Source organism: Melospiza georgiana, chromosome 2 (genome assembly GCF_028018845.1).
Source record: "Melospiza georgiana isolate bMelGeo1 chromosome 2, bMelGeo1.pri, whole genome shotgun sequence".
Taxonomy (NCBI): domain Eukaryota; kingdom Metazoa; phylum Chordata; class Aves; order Passeriformes; family Passerellidae; genus Melospiza; species Melospiza georgiana.
Genome location: NC_080431.1, coordinates 94,753,070 through 94,769,270, shown reverse-complemented (window position 1 = coordinate 94,769,270; position 16,201 = coordinate 94,753,070). Strand labels below are relative to the sequence as shown.

Sequence of the window (16,201 nt, the reverse complement as noted above, 5' to 3'; positions counted from 1 at the left end):
CCCCCGACGTTGTCTGAGGTGAGAAAATCGCAACGGCAATTCTCCGAGCCTTGTCCCAAGTGTTTACCTCATCATCACAATTTGGACTATACTGTTCCAATGATCTTTTCCCTTTACATTTTTGCTCTTTCAATGATTTCAAATCAGTTGACAACAATGAAATTCTTCCAATGCTGCATGGACCACCTTTGACATTTGCAGGGATGCCATACCAAATTCTGTCCCCACAAATGAAAAAGATCCCCTGTGGCAATTGTGCTGGAACTTGGAGCGATGCTTTGGTTGTCGTCTTGGCGTATTTGCACCAAGCCAATGCATTTTTGTGAAAGGCATGATTCGGAATGACATCAATGGTCTTATTTTTTGCTTTTGTCACATCCGAAATTTCAAATCTCATGCCAAGTTCCATTGTTGTGGACCCAAAAATTTCCAATTCCTGAGGTTCAGAGGAAGCCACAGGAAGGAGTTTTGTCCAAGAACACCACTCACTCACAGGATACATAATGACCTGTGAGACTTTTACAGGAGTGTGTTTTGGAACCAGCCATTTGTCCACTGGTAATCCAACCATGCATGTTGAAAATGGTCTCCCTGGCCCTGAGTGTATCAAGTAAATGCTGTCTAGATTTGCTGCCTGAGCCAAAGCTTTCCAAACGTTCTGTTTTGGTTGGACAATGGGCAAATCCACCCCATTGCTTAAAGCAATAGGTGGAAGAATGAGGCACACGAGCATTACTAAGCTCATGGCTTCACCCTTGGTGAGAAGCTTTGCCATGTTTTTGACACCCAAACCCCAAAAGAAACCCCCAAGTCCTTGTTCTTTTATGTCTTTTCTGAGTTAATATCTGGAGTCTGGTTCTCTTCTGTCTGCGTGCTCACTTCTCTGTTTCCAGGATCAGTGTCTTCTTGCTCTCGAGTCCGAAATGGCTTCACGTGTCGCGTTGACACCCACTTCAACCTCGCCCTGTGGAAACACAAGCGAAACCCTTGCCCAATGTAATTAATTTGAAGGGACCTTCTATTTGTCCTGTCTCTGGATTTCTGATCAAAACTAAAGGATTCTCCTTTAGCTTCGCCTGAGAGCTGTTCGAAAAGTGTCTTAAAATCGGTGGATTGGGCTCTGGAAGACGAGCTGTTGAGAAAATTCAACACATACAATGCCTTGTTCAACCTCATGGCTCCCCCCCTTTTTGTCTATCCAAAAGGAATTTCAGGGTATGATGTGTTTTTTCAATGATTGCTTGACCTGTGGAGGAATATGGAATACCAAATGTGTGTCTGATACCCCACTTTTTCAGAAATTTGTCAAGTACCGTCCCTGTGTATGTTGGGCCATTATCTGTTTTTATCTCTTGAGGTACACCTAATGATGCAAATGCTTGCAAGAAATGTCAACAGGCATGTTCTGCTGTTTCTCCTATAAGTGCTGACGCAAAGACTGCTCCTGAAAATGTGTCCACTGAAACATGAACATTTTTCAGCTTTCCAAATGACAGATATTTTGTGATGTCAGATTGCCACAGTTGAAGACTTTGCAGTCCCCATGGATTGACTGCTCCCGTGGAACCAGGTGGCTGCACAAGCTGACAGTCTGGACAAGCACTAATGATTTCCCTCACTTGGCTCTTTGAAAGATGAAAGGATTCCATCAGTGCCTGTGCATTCTGATGAAAAAATGCGTGGCTTAATCTTGCCTGCTCAAAAATGTCCAGTAGGGTTTGTGAAATGGGCATTGTCAACCTGTCTGCTCAAGCATTCCCTTCCGCTAGAAACCCTGGAAGTGGTGTGTGTGCTCTCATGTGAGTGATGAAGTATTTATGTTCTCTGTTTTCTAGCAATATCTTCATGCCTGACAAGTATGAATATAAAACTCGTCTCTTTCAAAAGTGAACCTTCCAATCATCTGACCACACCCGCAACACATCTGTGATCAGATTGAGAAGTTGTTTGAACAAAAACAAGGACCACCCAATGGTACCGCTGCAGAGGCGTTTCCTTGTTGATACTTTGAACTGAGAAGGCAAATCTTGGAGCATCATCTGGATGAAGCGGAATGCTGAAGAAACAGTCCTTGAGGTCAATGACCACAAGCGGCCAATCTCTGGGAATCATCGAGACAGATGGAAGCCCCAGATGAAGAGGTCCCATGTCTTTGAGGACTTCGTTGATCTTCCTGAGGTTGTGCAACAGTCTCCATGTGCCTGATAGTTTCTTCTTGATGACGAACACTGGAGAGTTCCATGGACTGTCTTTTGGCTTGATGTGTCCCTTTTGCAGTTGTTCTTGGACCAGGTTTTTCAATGCACTCGACTTTTTTTGCTCAAGGGGCCACTGATCCACCCAAACTGGATCATCTGTTTTCCAGGTCAACTTCAGTGTGGCGGGTGCCACAGCGACCCCACTAAAAATCCACCTCCAACTTCATGCCCCATTGTGCTAAAAGGTCTCTTCCCCATACTATGATGGGCTTCTGCACAACAAAGGGACGAATGATCGCCATCTTGTTTCCTCATCCTGTGACAACGATAGAATTCTCACTCTGCAGACACAGAGAACTTCCCCCTATGCCTGTGAGAGAACCCAAGGGCGCAATCAAACTCCATTCTTGAGCCAAAAGACGTAGGATATAACTGTGACATCTGCCCCTGTGTCAAGCATTCCTCTGACGACGACTGTTCTTTATCCACAGGTCAACTGACAAGTGAGAGTGCGTCGATCTCAGCCTATATGTTTCACCCATGTGGTATGTACTTCCACGTGTTCCTTTGAAGGAAACTCTTCTTAGTCAAACACCGGCATGACCTGTTCCATGGCGTGTAGTGGCAAAGCAATAGCTTTTGCTACCAGGGTGTTTTCTGCCACAATCAATGGTGGTTGAAGAGCCTTGGCTAAAACCGTCAACTCTTCGTTTTGATTTGCTGAAATGATTGAAGGATAAATGACAAGTCCAAGGGTACTATTTCTGTCTTGACCTATTATCAAGAAATCTTGTCTCTTGGGTGAAGCCCTGTTGACACCTGTTGGTATCACTGCGTGACTTCCATCCAAGAAGCATGTTAACTTGGAAGCTGCCAATGTGCACTGCGCTCCTGGTGGGAGGAGTTCTGGATCACTGGGAAGTCTGCTGAGGACTTTGCTGAGGGAATCTGTCTGACATTCTTCGATGATTGTCCTGTCTGCTCTTGTGTCATCGCCATCACTTGTGTCGACATGTGCTGACAATGTTGCGTGCTCTTTTTGGTGTTTCCTGGACACGGTAGAGGTTTTCCATCCACATCCGTTTGAGAATAACATTCCTTCGCAAATTGTCTTCCTCTTCTGCATCTTGGACAGAAGTGGCCTTTCTGTCTTTGGCACTTGCATTTGTGCTTGTGGGCAGTTCTTCTTCATGTGCTCAAACGCTCCTCAACTGTAGCATTGTCCTCCAGATGAGTTGCTCTTCTTTTCAATGCTTGCTAGAACTTTGTCCATCTTGTCAATCTTCTCATTCTTTCCATTCCAAAAATTCTTTCCATTTTTTCTCCCAACCATCCTCCCAGTTGTTCTTCCAACTCTCCTCACAATTTCTGCTTCACGACGGATGCAACGTGCTGAGGTGTTCCCACTTTGCTTCATGCCTCTACCATTTCTGCCAAAGAAGGTCGACTGGGCATTGCACTGATGACCCGTTGGCAATCCAGATTGGCATTGGCATAGGCAAGACTTTCGATGAGATGTGGTTTCACCGCGTCATCTGTCACTTGTTGATCCACAGCTTGTGTGAGTTGATCTGTGAATGAGGAAAAAGGTTCAATGGGACCTTGTCTGACATTTGTGAATGGGATATCTTGTGTCCTGCTGGAGCAATCTGCAGGATTGCTCTTCAGGCTGCTTCCTTGATGTCATTCAGCACTTGTTTTGGAAGCCTCGCTGCTTGTTGTGTTGGATTGTCATCTGGAGGATCACCTGCTAACTGGGCCACTGTGAGTTTTGCGTTTGGTCCACCTTGGTATCTGAGCCTCAGCTCTGTGAGAGATCTTCTCCATCTCGTGTTCCACACAAGATTCTGCGTGTCGGTGAGAATCATTGGCACAAGGCAATTGATATTATAATGTGTAAAGTTCATACATGTTGAAAGTTCCCTTCAGAAGCTGCTTAAAATATTGTGAATTCAGTCCACTGTCTCTGATGACTTCAGCTATTTCTTTAACCACCTCATGATCCAGTCTATCCCACCTTGGATTCTCACCCTGTGCATCATATGTCACTGGCATTGTGATGTCCCCTGAACCTTGCAATAAGTCTTTTTCTTTCCCTAATTCTTTTCTAATATCTGTCCAATCCATTGTTTCAACTTCCACTTCTTCTGGAATCTCAGCTCCATGGGTATCTGCAGGTACAGTGCAGTTGTAGAAGTCATTGCTGTCTCTGGAATCCTCGATTTGATGAAGTCTTCGGCCTTGTTCCTAAATCCAGAGCTGGAATCTGAAATTCTTGTGCTTGCGTTCCCGTGGCCATGCTTAAATATCATAGAAGGTATTTGGCTGCACTCCTCAGTACAGTGTTGGCTTCCTGCCTGAAGAACTGGCTGCTGTTGCTGCTGAAAACATCCCTGCTGGAACACCTTCTGAGGCAGTAATGCCTATTGTATCATCCTGTTGCTGTTCCTCATTAAAGTGTCTTGAGCTTCATGAGATTCAGAAGCTGATGAATACTCCACTTGTTGGGTTGTACCTGTCTTTGATTTAGATTTCCTTTTCTACGTAGTTGGAAAAAAGTGTTGCAATGTTGCAGTCCCGCCACCAGACGGCGCTGTGGCTTGGTCGGGCAGGCCTGGCATGTCCTGCAATGTGGTGACCGCACCACAAGGTGGCGCTGTCGCCCTCCTGGCTGACCGTGATGGCGGCGCGACCGCGATCGGCTCCTGTTCGGTTGACTGCAGCGCTCGCGATTTTGAGTGAGACCGAGACTGTGCGATTTTTGACTGAGCCAGCAGTTGAGACTGGATACGTGTGTGTCTCCCCGGGACTGGAGAGGTCGGGATCGAAGGGACTGGGACTGGAGGGACGGGAACCGGAGAGGGGGCGGAGCCCCGGGATGTGACCGAGCCCCGAGCACGCCCCTTCCCTGCCCGTGCCGTCACAGGGGAGCGGACCCGCCTCCGACCGCGCTCAGCCGCTCGGGGACGCCTCCTGCCTCCCCTGGACTGACGTCACTGTCTCCTTCCCGTTCCGCCTCCGATGTTTCCCCCCCCGGTTTGATCCGTTCCTGAATCCCCTCCTCTTCCCCCGGCACTGTATCCGCATCCCCACCGGCGCGCGCAATTCCCGCTGGGCTTCTGCCCGCGCTGCGATTCGGGCAGATCTCCGCGTCCCGAATCCGGGTACGGCGTCATCACCGCGCGCCTGCCTACGGGTGCCGGCTGGGACCGTGCAGCTGCCCCGCCGGGCTCGTCCTCGGACGCTGTCGCCGCGGTCTGAGAGCTGTCCCCGGGTGGCTGCGCCACATTTGCCTCGCGATTTCTGCCCCTCGCTCGCGTTTTTTGCACCGCGCCCGTCGAAGCTGCCGCCGGCACCGCGCAAACCGCGTCAGCTCCCGAGTCTCCCACCGGGTCCTTCCCCCCTTCCCCCTCGCCGCTGCCCCCGGCGCCGCCTGAGGCCGCCGCCCGCGGGACCGCGCCCGCCGCCAGAGAGCTTTGCCCCCTCTGGTCCCACTTCGGCCCCCCGGCCCGACTCTGCTGTTTTCCCTCTCCTGTGTCCCCTTGGCTCCTGCGAATCGGGAGGACACGCCTCTAAAATGGCACAGTCCGATTCCTCGAATTCGCCTGGGGAAATTTCAGCCCTGAGCTCCCCCGGGAGTGAGAGGGTGTCTGAGTCGGAGCCCGAAAACCCTGAAGTATCTGGGGATTCTGGGCGTTTTGGAGGTCCCGTGGGCTTTCGGGAAGATGAGGGAATCGGAGGTGATGAAGTTCCCTCCTGCTCCCCTTTTATGGGAGCTGTTTCTGTTTCTCCTGGGACAATTGGAATTAGAGCCGCCCTCCGCTTCTGCCTCTGCTCCCCTCCCTCTGCCCCTGTGGGAGTTTCAGCAACCTGCTGTTCGGCAACCTGCCCACATCTTGCTGAGGTTGCTTCCAGCATCACCCGTGCAGGTGGTAAAAGTTTCAGTGCTGTTTCATCTGTTCTTGTGGCCGAATGATAAAAATGTCTGTTGATTTCTTGCCAGAATCCCACTTCAAACAATAGACGTGTCTCTGAGTATGGATAATTAGAGTGTACCCACAGCAAAAGATCTCTGAGTTCTTTCTTTGAAATTTCCATCGGGAAATTTCAAGCCTCTGCCATGCCTTGTAAGGCTGACAAAGTCCTTAACTGTTCCTGGGAACATGTCCCCCCCATGTTCTTAATTTTGACCTTCTTACCAAATCCGAGTTGTCGGGGCAGTCTGAAGGTCCAGCTGGAAATGCCAGCAGTTCACAGGAGAGAGGATCCAGGGCACCTTCTGGCTCCCTCCGGACTGTTCTGCTACGAGTCCCTTCGGCAGCAGCTCTCTGGATGGCCTTGAGAGTGGCTGCTGCTTCCCAGGCTGTTCTGGCTGCTTCCCAAGAGGTTTATCAGTGCCCCCTTGGAACGTGCCCAGCCAGGGATGCCAAATCTTGGGTTGCTGTTGGTAATTGCTGCCCCGAGATGCGTAGGATGTCTCTGCACAACTGAAGAACGAGTCTGGACTCTTCACTTTTCGGTCTTGAGGATGTTTATTAATTCTTATCTATAAAATTTTCTTTCTGCCTGGCAGAGATCCGCTCTGCAGGGCAGCCACGAGCGCTCTGACCACCCCCGAGGTGGTGCTGTCCTTTTAGACTACAAACTATGTATATCCTATTTACACTTAATTCCCAATACCTATCACCTATGTTGGACAGTGCATTTCTACTCTAGACCAATCCCAAAGTGCCAACATCCCAGCAGAAAATGGAGAACAAGAAGAAAAAGGAGGAAGGTCAGACACGCCCAGATTCCTCCATCTTGTCCCCATAACCCCTGTACCAAAAATCCTAAAATCTACATTTTCACCCTGTGATCATTTTGCTATTACACTATTCAAACCTGTGTGACTTTCACATCCTCATACAAAGTTGGCAACTTGCTCCAAGGGTCAAAATCAAATCCCCGGGTGTTCTGGGCAGGATGCCAGGGTCTCCAAGCCCCCCAGTGGAGTCCTCGGCAACTCTGGACACCCCGAGGGATCTACTGAGTTCTGTCAGAGAAGAAAAACACAAAAGTTAACTATTAGGAAAGATATCCATTGTTGAAAGCCTTAAGCCACAACCCTCTGGCTAGCTGTGAAATTTAAAATTGAATTAAAGATGTTAAGGTATACCAACTCTCATCTATCATTTTTTATAATAAACATTCTGTAGTTTTGGCTCTATAATCAGACTAAACTATCAGGAAAACATTTGCTTAAGTGCTTAGCTTCATTAGAAGGCCAAATCTGGAATAGCAAAAGCATCTATAAACAATCTGTTTCCTCCTATGCACCATGTATTGTTTAAAATCTTTCAAGAGCTGGAACATCCACCTTCCTCCTTGAAACATTTACTGTTAAGCTGAACAATGCTTCAGGGAAGCACACACTACTGCTTCCCTCCAGTTGGAGCTGGTGTGCCCCAAACATGACACATGGAGGTAAAATCATTTCCATTTTAAAGCCAACTCAGCCAGTGAGAATTATTTCCATTTTAAAGCCAACTCTGGCCATGAGCTGCTATAGAGACACACTAATCAGGCAGCCTGCAGTGACCAAACTGATGCAAAGGAATGACAGTGCTGCTTCCTCTCAGCTGTTTAACTTTAGACAGAGATGGGAAATACAGTTTTTAAATTTACATACTCAAGGCTCGCAATGTGTACAAGCAGAAGTTCAAATAATCTTTAAAGTGAATATAAACAAAAGAATTATTCTTAATTTCCAGTTCAAACCCATGGGAATCAAAAGTGTTCAATGGCCACAAAAAGGATCCTTTGAAAGATGACAAAACCTTCTCCTACAAGTGTAGAACATTCCAATCTCAGTCAAAAAAGCTGCTGAACAGTAATAATGGGTATCAGAGAGAAGAGAGCATCAACTTGCCTTTGTGTTTATATCCATTTCAGATTTCAGTCATCATCTCTCAGAAGAAACTTCTGTCCTGTTATGCAGCAATGGGTAAAATGTAACATTCTTCATAGGAAAGGCACATTCAATTGAATGTTCTTGAGAGCAAGCACAGCTTTTTTATTAATGTCACGTTTGCTGTTATTACATCTGAATGAAAATGGTACTAAACACAAAACTACCAGCGTGCCTCAGTTCCCTGAAGAAGGTTGCACTGGAGATGCCACAGCTGAGGATGCACACAGCCTGCCTGTTTTCTAAGGGCTGGTCAGCACACAACTCAAAGACCTCTGTGCATGAACACGTGGCTTTATTTATGAAAGAAGCATGAGGTGACAGAATATCTGTCTTCAGAAGGAGACCAATATGATCCTTCAGGATAAATGCTCAAACTGTCCCACAGTGTCAGAGGAGGCCAAAAATACTCAAAGGAAAAAGGGAACTACAACATTGTCCATTTGTGTAATTATTTTCTCAGATTAACCCATTAAATTCCTTGGTAGAGAAGGTCATATTTAGGAATGTTATTGGGATCAATAGGACTTCTCACAATGAGCTTTCCCCGCATTGCTCCACGGTAGATCACTTCAATCAGATCGATAAAGTCTTGCTTTGTTTTGAAGCTTCCCACAAATTTGGTGTGATCTGGAGACCTAAATATAAGCATAAGACAAAGGTAGAATTGTAACATTAAAGTCTTCAGAGAAAAACCACCTAAAAACGTGAAAATATGCCCAAATGACATAAGTTCTGATCTGGTCATTCCAAAAGAATGAACTAACCTTGTAATGGCATAGCCAAGTCAGGAATATGCTGTGACCTCCAAAGGTCAAACAGGTGCAGTGTTATGTCTGAGATTTTAATAATTTCTTACTATTTATTGCAGATTCAGATGTATTTCACCTACTTATTGCATCAGGGCATATTTCAAATTACTTCCCTGTTTACATCCTTCTGGCTTCCTACAGAATTCTCAAAGCAGATGCTGGTAACAACATTATAGTTTTCAAATGCTACCTCCCCCAGACATGATAACATAGAAAGACTGATAATTCTTACAGACATAATAGACAATGGTAGGATGACTTACCCATAATCAACCTTCATGTGCTGTCCATTGAAGAAAAATACAGTAGATGGAATATAACTGATGTCAAAATACTGGGTGTACACTGGGACGTTGTTCACATCCACCAGGTAAATGACTGCCATTTTACTTAGGTCATGAGCTGTTTTTGCAAGCTGCAAAGAGTGAGAAAGGCACATGACAAACAGACTGAGAAACGAGAACAAGAGGGCAGCAAGCTTTATAAAGCCTGTTTCTCTTATGTGTTACCAGCTTAAGCAGGTATAGAATATCACATCTTGTCTACCTCAAGCACTTTGTTCAGCCACTACAGTAGTAACACAGATGCTTACTGTGAAAAATGCATGTATTTTATGATTGGCTTTTTGCAAATATTAAAATTAATAATATATATGTTCTGTTAGAAAACAATGCTGTATTAATTTTCTTAAATACTGTGTTAAATATAGTTTTAGGTTATAAAAATTGTTAAAATAGCAACTATGCTATGTAAGATGCTTTGTTTAACAGAAAGGACTTGCAGCGAGATAGCAGCCACAGGACACCTAAATCTTTCAGAGAAAGGGAATTTATTGCCTTCTTATCAGAAGAAACAAACTTCTTCTTGCCTCAAAGGCGCTGTTAGGATTAGAAGGAAGTAGCTGACACTGACCAGACAGAATCCTGTGTTTGAATGGAATTTATGCATCATGTATGAGGTGTATGAATATGCAGCAGGCTGTTGTTCTTAAGGGTTAATCCTCTGCTAACGGGTGTCCTTTTTTGGGCTTGCGCTGCCCAGAAAAAGGTACCCGAACGTCCGTAACTCTTTGTATTTTATTGTCTCATATTGTCCTCATTCAATCTGTCCAAATTGTTATTACTCTAATTGTGTTACTATTTTTATAACCATTTTATTACTATTAAACTTTTAAACTTTTAAAAACAAGTGGTTGGCGTTTTTCACACTTACTCTTCAAACCTTTTTGTAAGTATCGTGTAATTTCATTCTATATTGGTCACCAAACTTTCCATGAGTGCCTATCGTAGCAAAAACATTCTCTTCTATGAGCCAAATATACTTGTACAGTCCGTTAAAAAAAAAAAAAAAAAGAAAAAAAAAGGTCTTACAATATCATCGAGCTGCAGACAAACAGCATCATTATCTCTTCCAAAACGGAGAACCAAAACCTTCTCAGCGACGCTTTTAATTGCCTGATCCACTTCCCTCTTACAGGTCAGTTTGGGCAGCAGGAAACTCATCGCGACAGATCACGGTCTCCACTAAAATCCCAGCCTTCCAGTTAGGGGAAAAAACAACAAAACAACGCACCATCAAACAACAGCAACCTGCAGGCCGAAAAGAAGCAAAACTTCTCTGTGCTATTACATTTTTTAAAAGGAAAAAAAAGTGGGGAGAGAAGAGAGCAAGAGAGAGATCACAGATGAGCAGGCCGGGCTGACAAACCCCTCGGCCCCAGCCGACCGCCTCACGCCCCAGCCCAGCGCGGCGGTAGGGACAGACCCTGCCCGCACCAGGGGCGGCGGCAGCACCCACCGGCAGCCCCCTCGGTGCCTGGGGCTCCCCGGGAACGGAATACGGGAGGGTTCGGATCCCCGCCCGCCGCAACTCCCGCTGTGGGGCGCACACAGCCCGGAACGCGGCGGTGCAGCCGCGGAGCGCCGGGGACAGCCGAGGGGAGCACCGCGGGCCCGCCCCGCGCAGGCGCAGCGGCTCCGCGAGGTGAGCGGCGGTGGCGGCGCGGCCGGGGCCGGGGCTGGCGCTGAGCTCGGGGCACCTCGGGGTCCGCCCGGCCCGGCCCGGCCCTGCCCGACCGAGCCCCGCGGGCGGGAGCGCAGATCCGGCAGGTGCTTCTCCGGGGAGCGATGCCCCGGAGGGCGCGGGCTCCGCCGGTGTCCCCGGCAGGGCTGGGGGGCACAACGCGGGACTGTGGGGTGGGAGCCTGCGCTCAGCGGCTCGGGTGCTCGTGGGCTGGTTTAAAAGTTGTTAAACATGTGCAGGGCTGCTGCCCTGCAGCCGGCCTCATCGGTGAGTGTCTAAAGGGAGTGCCAGAGTATGGATCCAGGCTCTTGTCCGTGGTGCCAGGCCGTGGGACAAGAAGCAATGGGCAGAATCTGAGGCACAGAATTTCACTTGGACGTGAGGAGCAACTCGTTACTCTGCAGGCGGTTGTGCACTGAACTGGCTGCCCAGAGGGGCTGTGGAGTCTCCCTTACTGGAGATATTCCAGACCTGTGTAGACGCAGCCCTGTGCCATGTGCTCTGGGATGGCCCTGCTTGAGCAGAGGAGTTGGACCAGATCCATTGTGGCCCCTCCCAGCCTTACACAGTCTGATTATGAGTGGGCAGCTAGGCTGGGGAACTAAGGCAAGTTGTTCAGTCTCTGAAATATCAGTGGAGAGCCTTTCTGTTATTGAGATGAGTTGATGAGTTGCAGTGAATTCATGATAAAAAAGAAAAAAAAAATACTTTCAGTGCTACAAATCTAGGCTCTTCAAAAAGCCTTAGATGGATTCTTGCGGTAATGATGTTAGTGTGAATGACACACTGCTTGGCTCTATCAAAAGCTGTCATCAGGTATTCTGATGGTGTGAGTCTGGTGCTTGATATTGACTTAAATGGAGCTTCAGTCATTGAGGAACTGATCCCTTGATTTCTCCATGCTTCTTTGAGTATTACTTTTGCCAGTAGTTAAATAGTTCAATTTTACATTGAAGGATTTAACTACTTGCACTTACAAATTTTCACATTGTTAGGTTGCTTGGTTGTTCTTGTTTCTTTTATCTTAATAATGGCAGAACATGAGAGGTCAGCCACCAATTTGACCAATTACTGTGTAGTAAAACACATGCCAGGTAATATAAGTTTTCTAAATAATACACTGCTCCTTTTGTGCCTCTTATCTGAGCAGGTACATGTTTACAAACCCAATATTAGATCTAACTTCCTGTATATCACATTATTTTCAGTTTATTAGGAAGATTGTGAATTTTTATTTAAAAAAAAAATTGGAATTAATTCTAGTTTTGTCCAAATCATGTTTCCTCAAGGACTGAAACCCCACTGATGCTTAGTTCAGTAGTGTGCATAGGCCAGAGAAACTATTAAATGTTCTTGGGTGTGTTTTTCTTTCTGCAGACCTTTCATATGTAAATACAAGTGGGGATAAAATTAATGAGACTGGGGAAATTTATGTCCTCAGGTTTATGAGCCTATGCCAGCTTCACAGACAATTTAGCAAAAAGAAAAAAGATGGTCTTTTCTTGTACTAATTGTTATTCTTCCCTCTCTTCTTCCTGTTTTGACAGGATAGATAAATTACATAAAAATTCTTCTGGTTTGCATGCAGCATTTCACTGACTTTGGTTGTGAAGGCTCATCATATGCTACAGATAACTTGAAGAGATCTTGGACAGTTCTTGAAGATTGTTTGACTGCATTTTGAATTGCAGTAAGTATAGCTGGTTTAAGCTGTTTTTATGTAGGAATCAGTAAAAAATTCTTAATAGAAGGAGGAATTTCTAGCATCCTCCAAGAAGTAACCTATTGTCTGTCAGTGTTAATAAAAATCTGCATGTGTGTTCTTTGTGTGCGTGTTCTGTGATTTTTGACAAGTTTTTTTCCCCTCTTATTGGAGTTTGCAGATAAGTGTTGCAATCCAGCACATGCCTAAGTATGCACTCTGCTAACATGCTTCTGAGAAGAATTGTAAGAAGTTCTGTCCTTCCATTTGCCACACAACATGGGATGAAAAAGGATTTGTTTCCACTCAGAAGAACTCTGAGTTTATCACTTTGTCTGAAGCAGGACAAATCATGTGAACCCTCAGAAAAACTGGATTTGGATGAGTGGAAGAAGGTAATGAAATCTGGGTTGCAAGAAGAGGTCAGTGAGATGGTCTCAGAGCCAAAGGAGCTTTCCAGTTTGGCTGCTGCACGTGAGACTTTGGAGATGTGGAGGCTAGCTGGCAGAGCAGTTCCAGAAAATATGAGTGAAGAACAGCTAAAAACCTTTATGGAGTGTCCTTCTAAGTCAGCCAAAAAGAAGTATTTAAAATATTTGCATCTCAAAGAACTTCACAAGAAAAATGACAAGAGAAAGATGGATGAGAGAAGGGAAAGGAGGCTGGAAGCACAAGATCAAGATTCAAAAACAGAGGAGACCAAGAAGACTCCATTTGTGTGTTTATGGTCCCGCACCATGGACAAAGCATACAACTGGAGGGCTGCTCAGTCCATGATCTTTGGCCAGCCTCTGGTATTTGACATGTCTTATGAAAAGGACATGTCTGTGCGAGAAGTCTCAAACACAGTGAGGCAGATAGTAATGAGTGAGAGCAGCAATCGGAGATCTGTGGATCCATTCCACATCCACTTCTGTAACTTCAAAGATGATAGCCTCTACCACAGGGAATTCATCAAGAATTATAGAGAGGCCTGGGACAAACTGCTTATCACAGTGACAGACCAGTGCTACACAGAAATCTTTCCCAAGGAGAAGCTCATCTATCTGACAGCAGATTCTCCCAAAGTAATGAAAGCATTTGATCATGATAAGATTTATATTGTTGGGTCAATGGTTGACAAGAGCATTAAAAGAGGAGTCTCCTTAGCACGGGCAAAGCGGTTGGGGCTGGAGACTGCAGCCCTTCCACTGGATAAGTATTTGCTGTGGAGTACCGGTGCCAAAAATCTCACACTGGATCAAATGATGCATATTTTATTAACCTTGAAAGATACAGCTGACTGGAAGAAGGCTCTGGAATTTGTTCCCAAAAGGAAATACTGTGACTTTGTAAACAAGCCTGTAAAGGAATTGAAAAAAACATTAGACCTGATCAGCACACTCAAACTTGGAAAGGGACGGGAAAAAGTAGAAAAGCAATTTGCCAAAAACTACCCCAAGAGGTATAAACTAAAGCAAAAGTAGAGTGATGGGGAGGAAAATGAATTTTTTACACACAAACTGTGCCGACTTCTTGGTGCTCTGTTCAGCTTTTAATCTCAGAACATGTTTTGTTGCTTATGTTTGAAATTACCATCATTAAGAGTTGGGTTTTTTTAATTACTTTAGTAGTCCAGCTGTTTAAATTTATTCACACATAATTGAAATGATGTAAGAGAAATGAGATAATCTGTTGTAAAAAAAAAAAATAACTCCACATGAAGACTATCAGTCTGTTCCATTGAACTGTGCTTGAGCAAGGGTGATTGTTACTGAATGCAAAGGTCTTCAGACTGCTTTGGAGGCTGTCTACAGTTTTATTCTGTAAGATCGCTAAGATGAAGTAGAAGAGACCTCTCCCATTACTTCCTGAACATCTTGTGTGCAAATGAATTGACTTTGATAACTGACCTAAATGGTTAAAACCTTGTGTGAGTTTGGGGAACTGCACAATTTATTTCTGGATGTTCTATCTAGCACAAATAAAGTCCCTGTTTGGAAGGAATCAGGCAAATTTCTTGACTGTGCTGAAAAAAAAAATTAATCTTGCCTACTTTTGGGTGAGACTTTTATCCCAGAGTGCCTGTGTTTTCAGGCCATGTAATGTAGATTTCCCAAAGTGCTGGAACTTCTGAGTTGGTAAACTGTCCTATTAGTAAATAGGAGCAGAGGGCCCTTTTAATATTTTTTGCAGTTCGGAATACATTGGTGTCTCTCTGGAAGTCTGTGTTCAGGCTGCAGAGCTGCCATGGGCAGCTAAATACAGCTCTGCTGTCTGTGGGATGAGGATGGCTTTCTTTGTGGGGGAAGCTTAAAGTCAGTGATGGCAGACGAGGAGTTGGTCACCCACTCCCTGCTGTCACCTCTTCCCACGTGCTGTTGTAAGGTGGGGATTGGAAGATTCACTACCCCAACACTGCCTGTTGTGAGGGGCAGGGCCTGCAGGCAAGGGTCACCTCTGGCACAGGGAAGGACCTGGTTCCTTTCAGCTCTGTGTGGTTGGGAAGTACACAAAGCTTCACCCGAGGGTGGTGGTGTTCCAGGTGATGCTTGAGAGCTGCCCTCAGCTGCCTGGGAAGGCCTGAAGTGCAAGGACTGGCTGTGTGAGTGAGTGTGCCTCAATAAGGCAGGCTCTCTTTCCTCAAGGGGGGAAGACAACAATGGAGGTACATAGAACTGTGGAATGGTTTGGGCTGGAAGGGGCCTCATCCTGATCCAAGAGAGAGACTTTGGAGATGTGGGTACCATGCCCCTTCTGTCATTTGCTCTTCCTCCACACACACAGCCTCTTCTGATCTGCAAACTGGCTTGTAACTGGCGTGGGGGAGGTGGTGTCACTGCTCACTTGAACTCGTGTCACAGAATGTGAAAAACGCTAATCACTTGTTTTTAAAATTTTAAAAGTTTAATAGTAATAAAATGGTTAAAAAAATAGTAACACAATTAGAGTAATAACAATTTGGACAAATTGAATTAGGACAATATGAGACAATAAAACCAAAGAGTTTCAGACGTCAGGGTACCTTTTTCTGGGCATCACGAGCCCGGAAAAGGACACACATTAACAGAGGATTAACCCTTAAGAACAACAGCCTGTTGCATATTCATACACCTCATACATGATGCATAAATTCCATTCAAACACAGGATTCTGTCTGGTCACTGTCAGCTTCTTCCTTCTAATCCTAACAGCGCCTTTGAGGCAGGAAGAAGTTCGTTTCTTCTGATAAGAGGGCAATAAATTCTTTTTCTCTGAAAGATTTAGGTGTCCTGTGGCTGCTATCTCGCTGCAAGTCCTTTCTTTTAAACAAAGCATCTTACATAGCATAGTTGCTATTTTAACAATTTTTATAACGTAAAACTATATTTAACACAGTATTTAAGAAAATTAATACAGCATTGTTTTCTAACAGAACACATATAATATTCATTTTATATTTGCAAAAAGCCAATCATAAAATACATGCATTTTTCACACAGAATCACTGACTGGGTAGGTTGGAAAGGGCCAGAGTGCTCAGCTGGTCCAAACTCCC

At 45.4% G+C, this 16,201-nt stretch overlaps 2 protein-coding genes across 4 annotated transcripts; one reads left to right on the top strand and one right to left on the bottom strand.

The window, feature by feature from the left end:
• Positions 1-6,858: 6,858 nt before the first annotated feature.
• TXNL4B (thioredoxin like 4B) lies at positions 6,859-10,864 on the bottom strand. Its single transcript, XM_058018650.1, has 4 exons — positions 10,758-10,864; positions 10,331-10,496; positions 9,224-9,375; positions 6,859-8,786 (listed from the first exon to the last, which is right to left on the bottom strand). The coding sequence occupies exons 2-4, from the start codon at positions 10,460-10,462 to the stop codon at positions 8,621-8,623; spliced, it is 450 nt and encodes a 149-aa protein (XP_057874633.1). The 5' UTR covers positions 10,463-10,496; positions 10,758-10,864; the 3' UTR covers positions 6,859-8,620.
• Positions 10,865-10,904: 40 nt separating this feature from the next.
• TRMT10C (tRNA methyltransferase 10C, mitochondrial RNase P subunit) lies at positions 10,905-14,670 on the top strand. Of its 3 annotated transcripts, none has more exons than XM_058018647.1 (3): positions 10,905-10,943; positions 12,530-12,672; positions 12,859-14,670. In XM_058018647.1, exon 3 carries the CDS (start codon positions 12,897-12,899, stop codon positions 14,148-14,150), a length of 1,254 nt encoding a protein of 417 aa, XP_057874630.1. In that variant the 5' UTR covers positions 10,905-10,943; positions 12,530-12,672; positions 12,859-12,896; the 3' UTR covers positions 14,151-14,670. The 3 variants fall into 3 exon arrangements, with proteins under 3 accessions (XP_057874630.1, XP_057874631.1, XP_057874632.1); XM_058018648.1 differs by lacking the exon at positions 10,905-10,943 and adding an exon at positions 10,978-11,068; XM_058018649.1 differs by lacking the exon at positions 10,905-10,943 and having other exon boundaries at positions 11,920-12,672.
• The last annotated feature ends 1,531 nt before the right edge of the window (positions 14,671-16,201 follow it).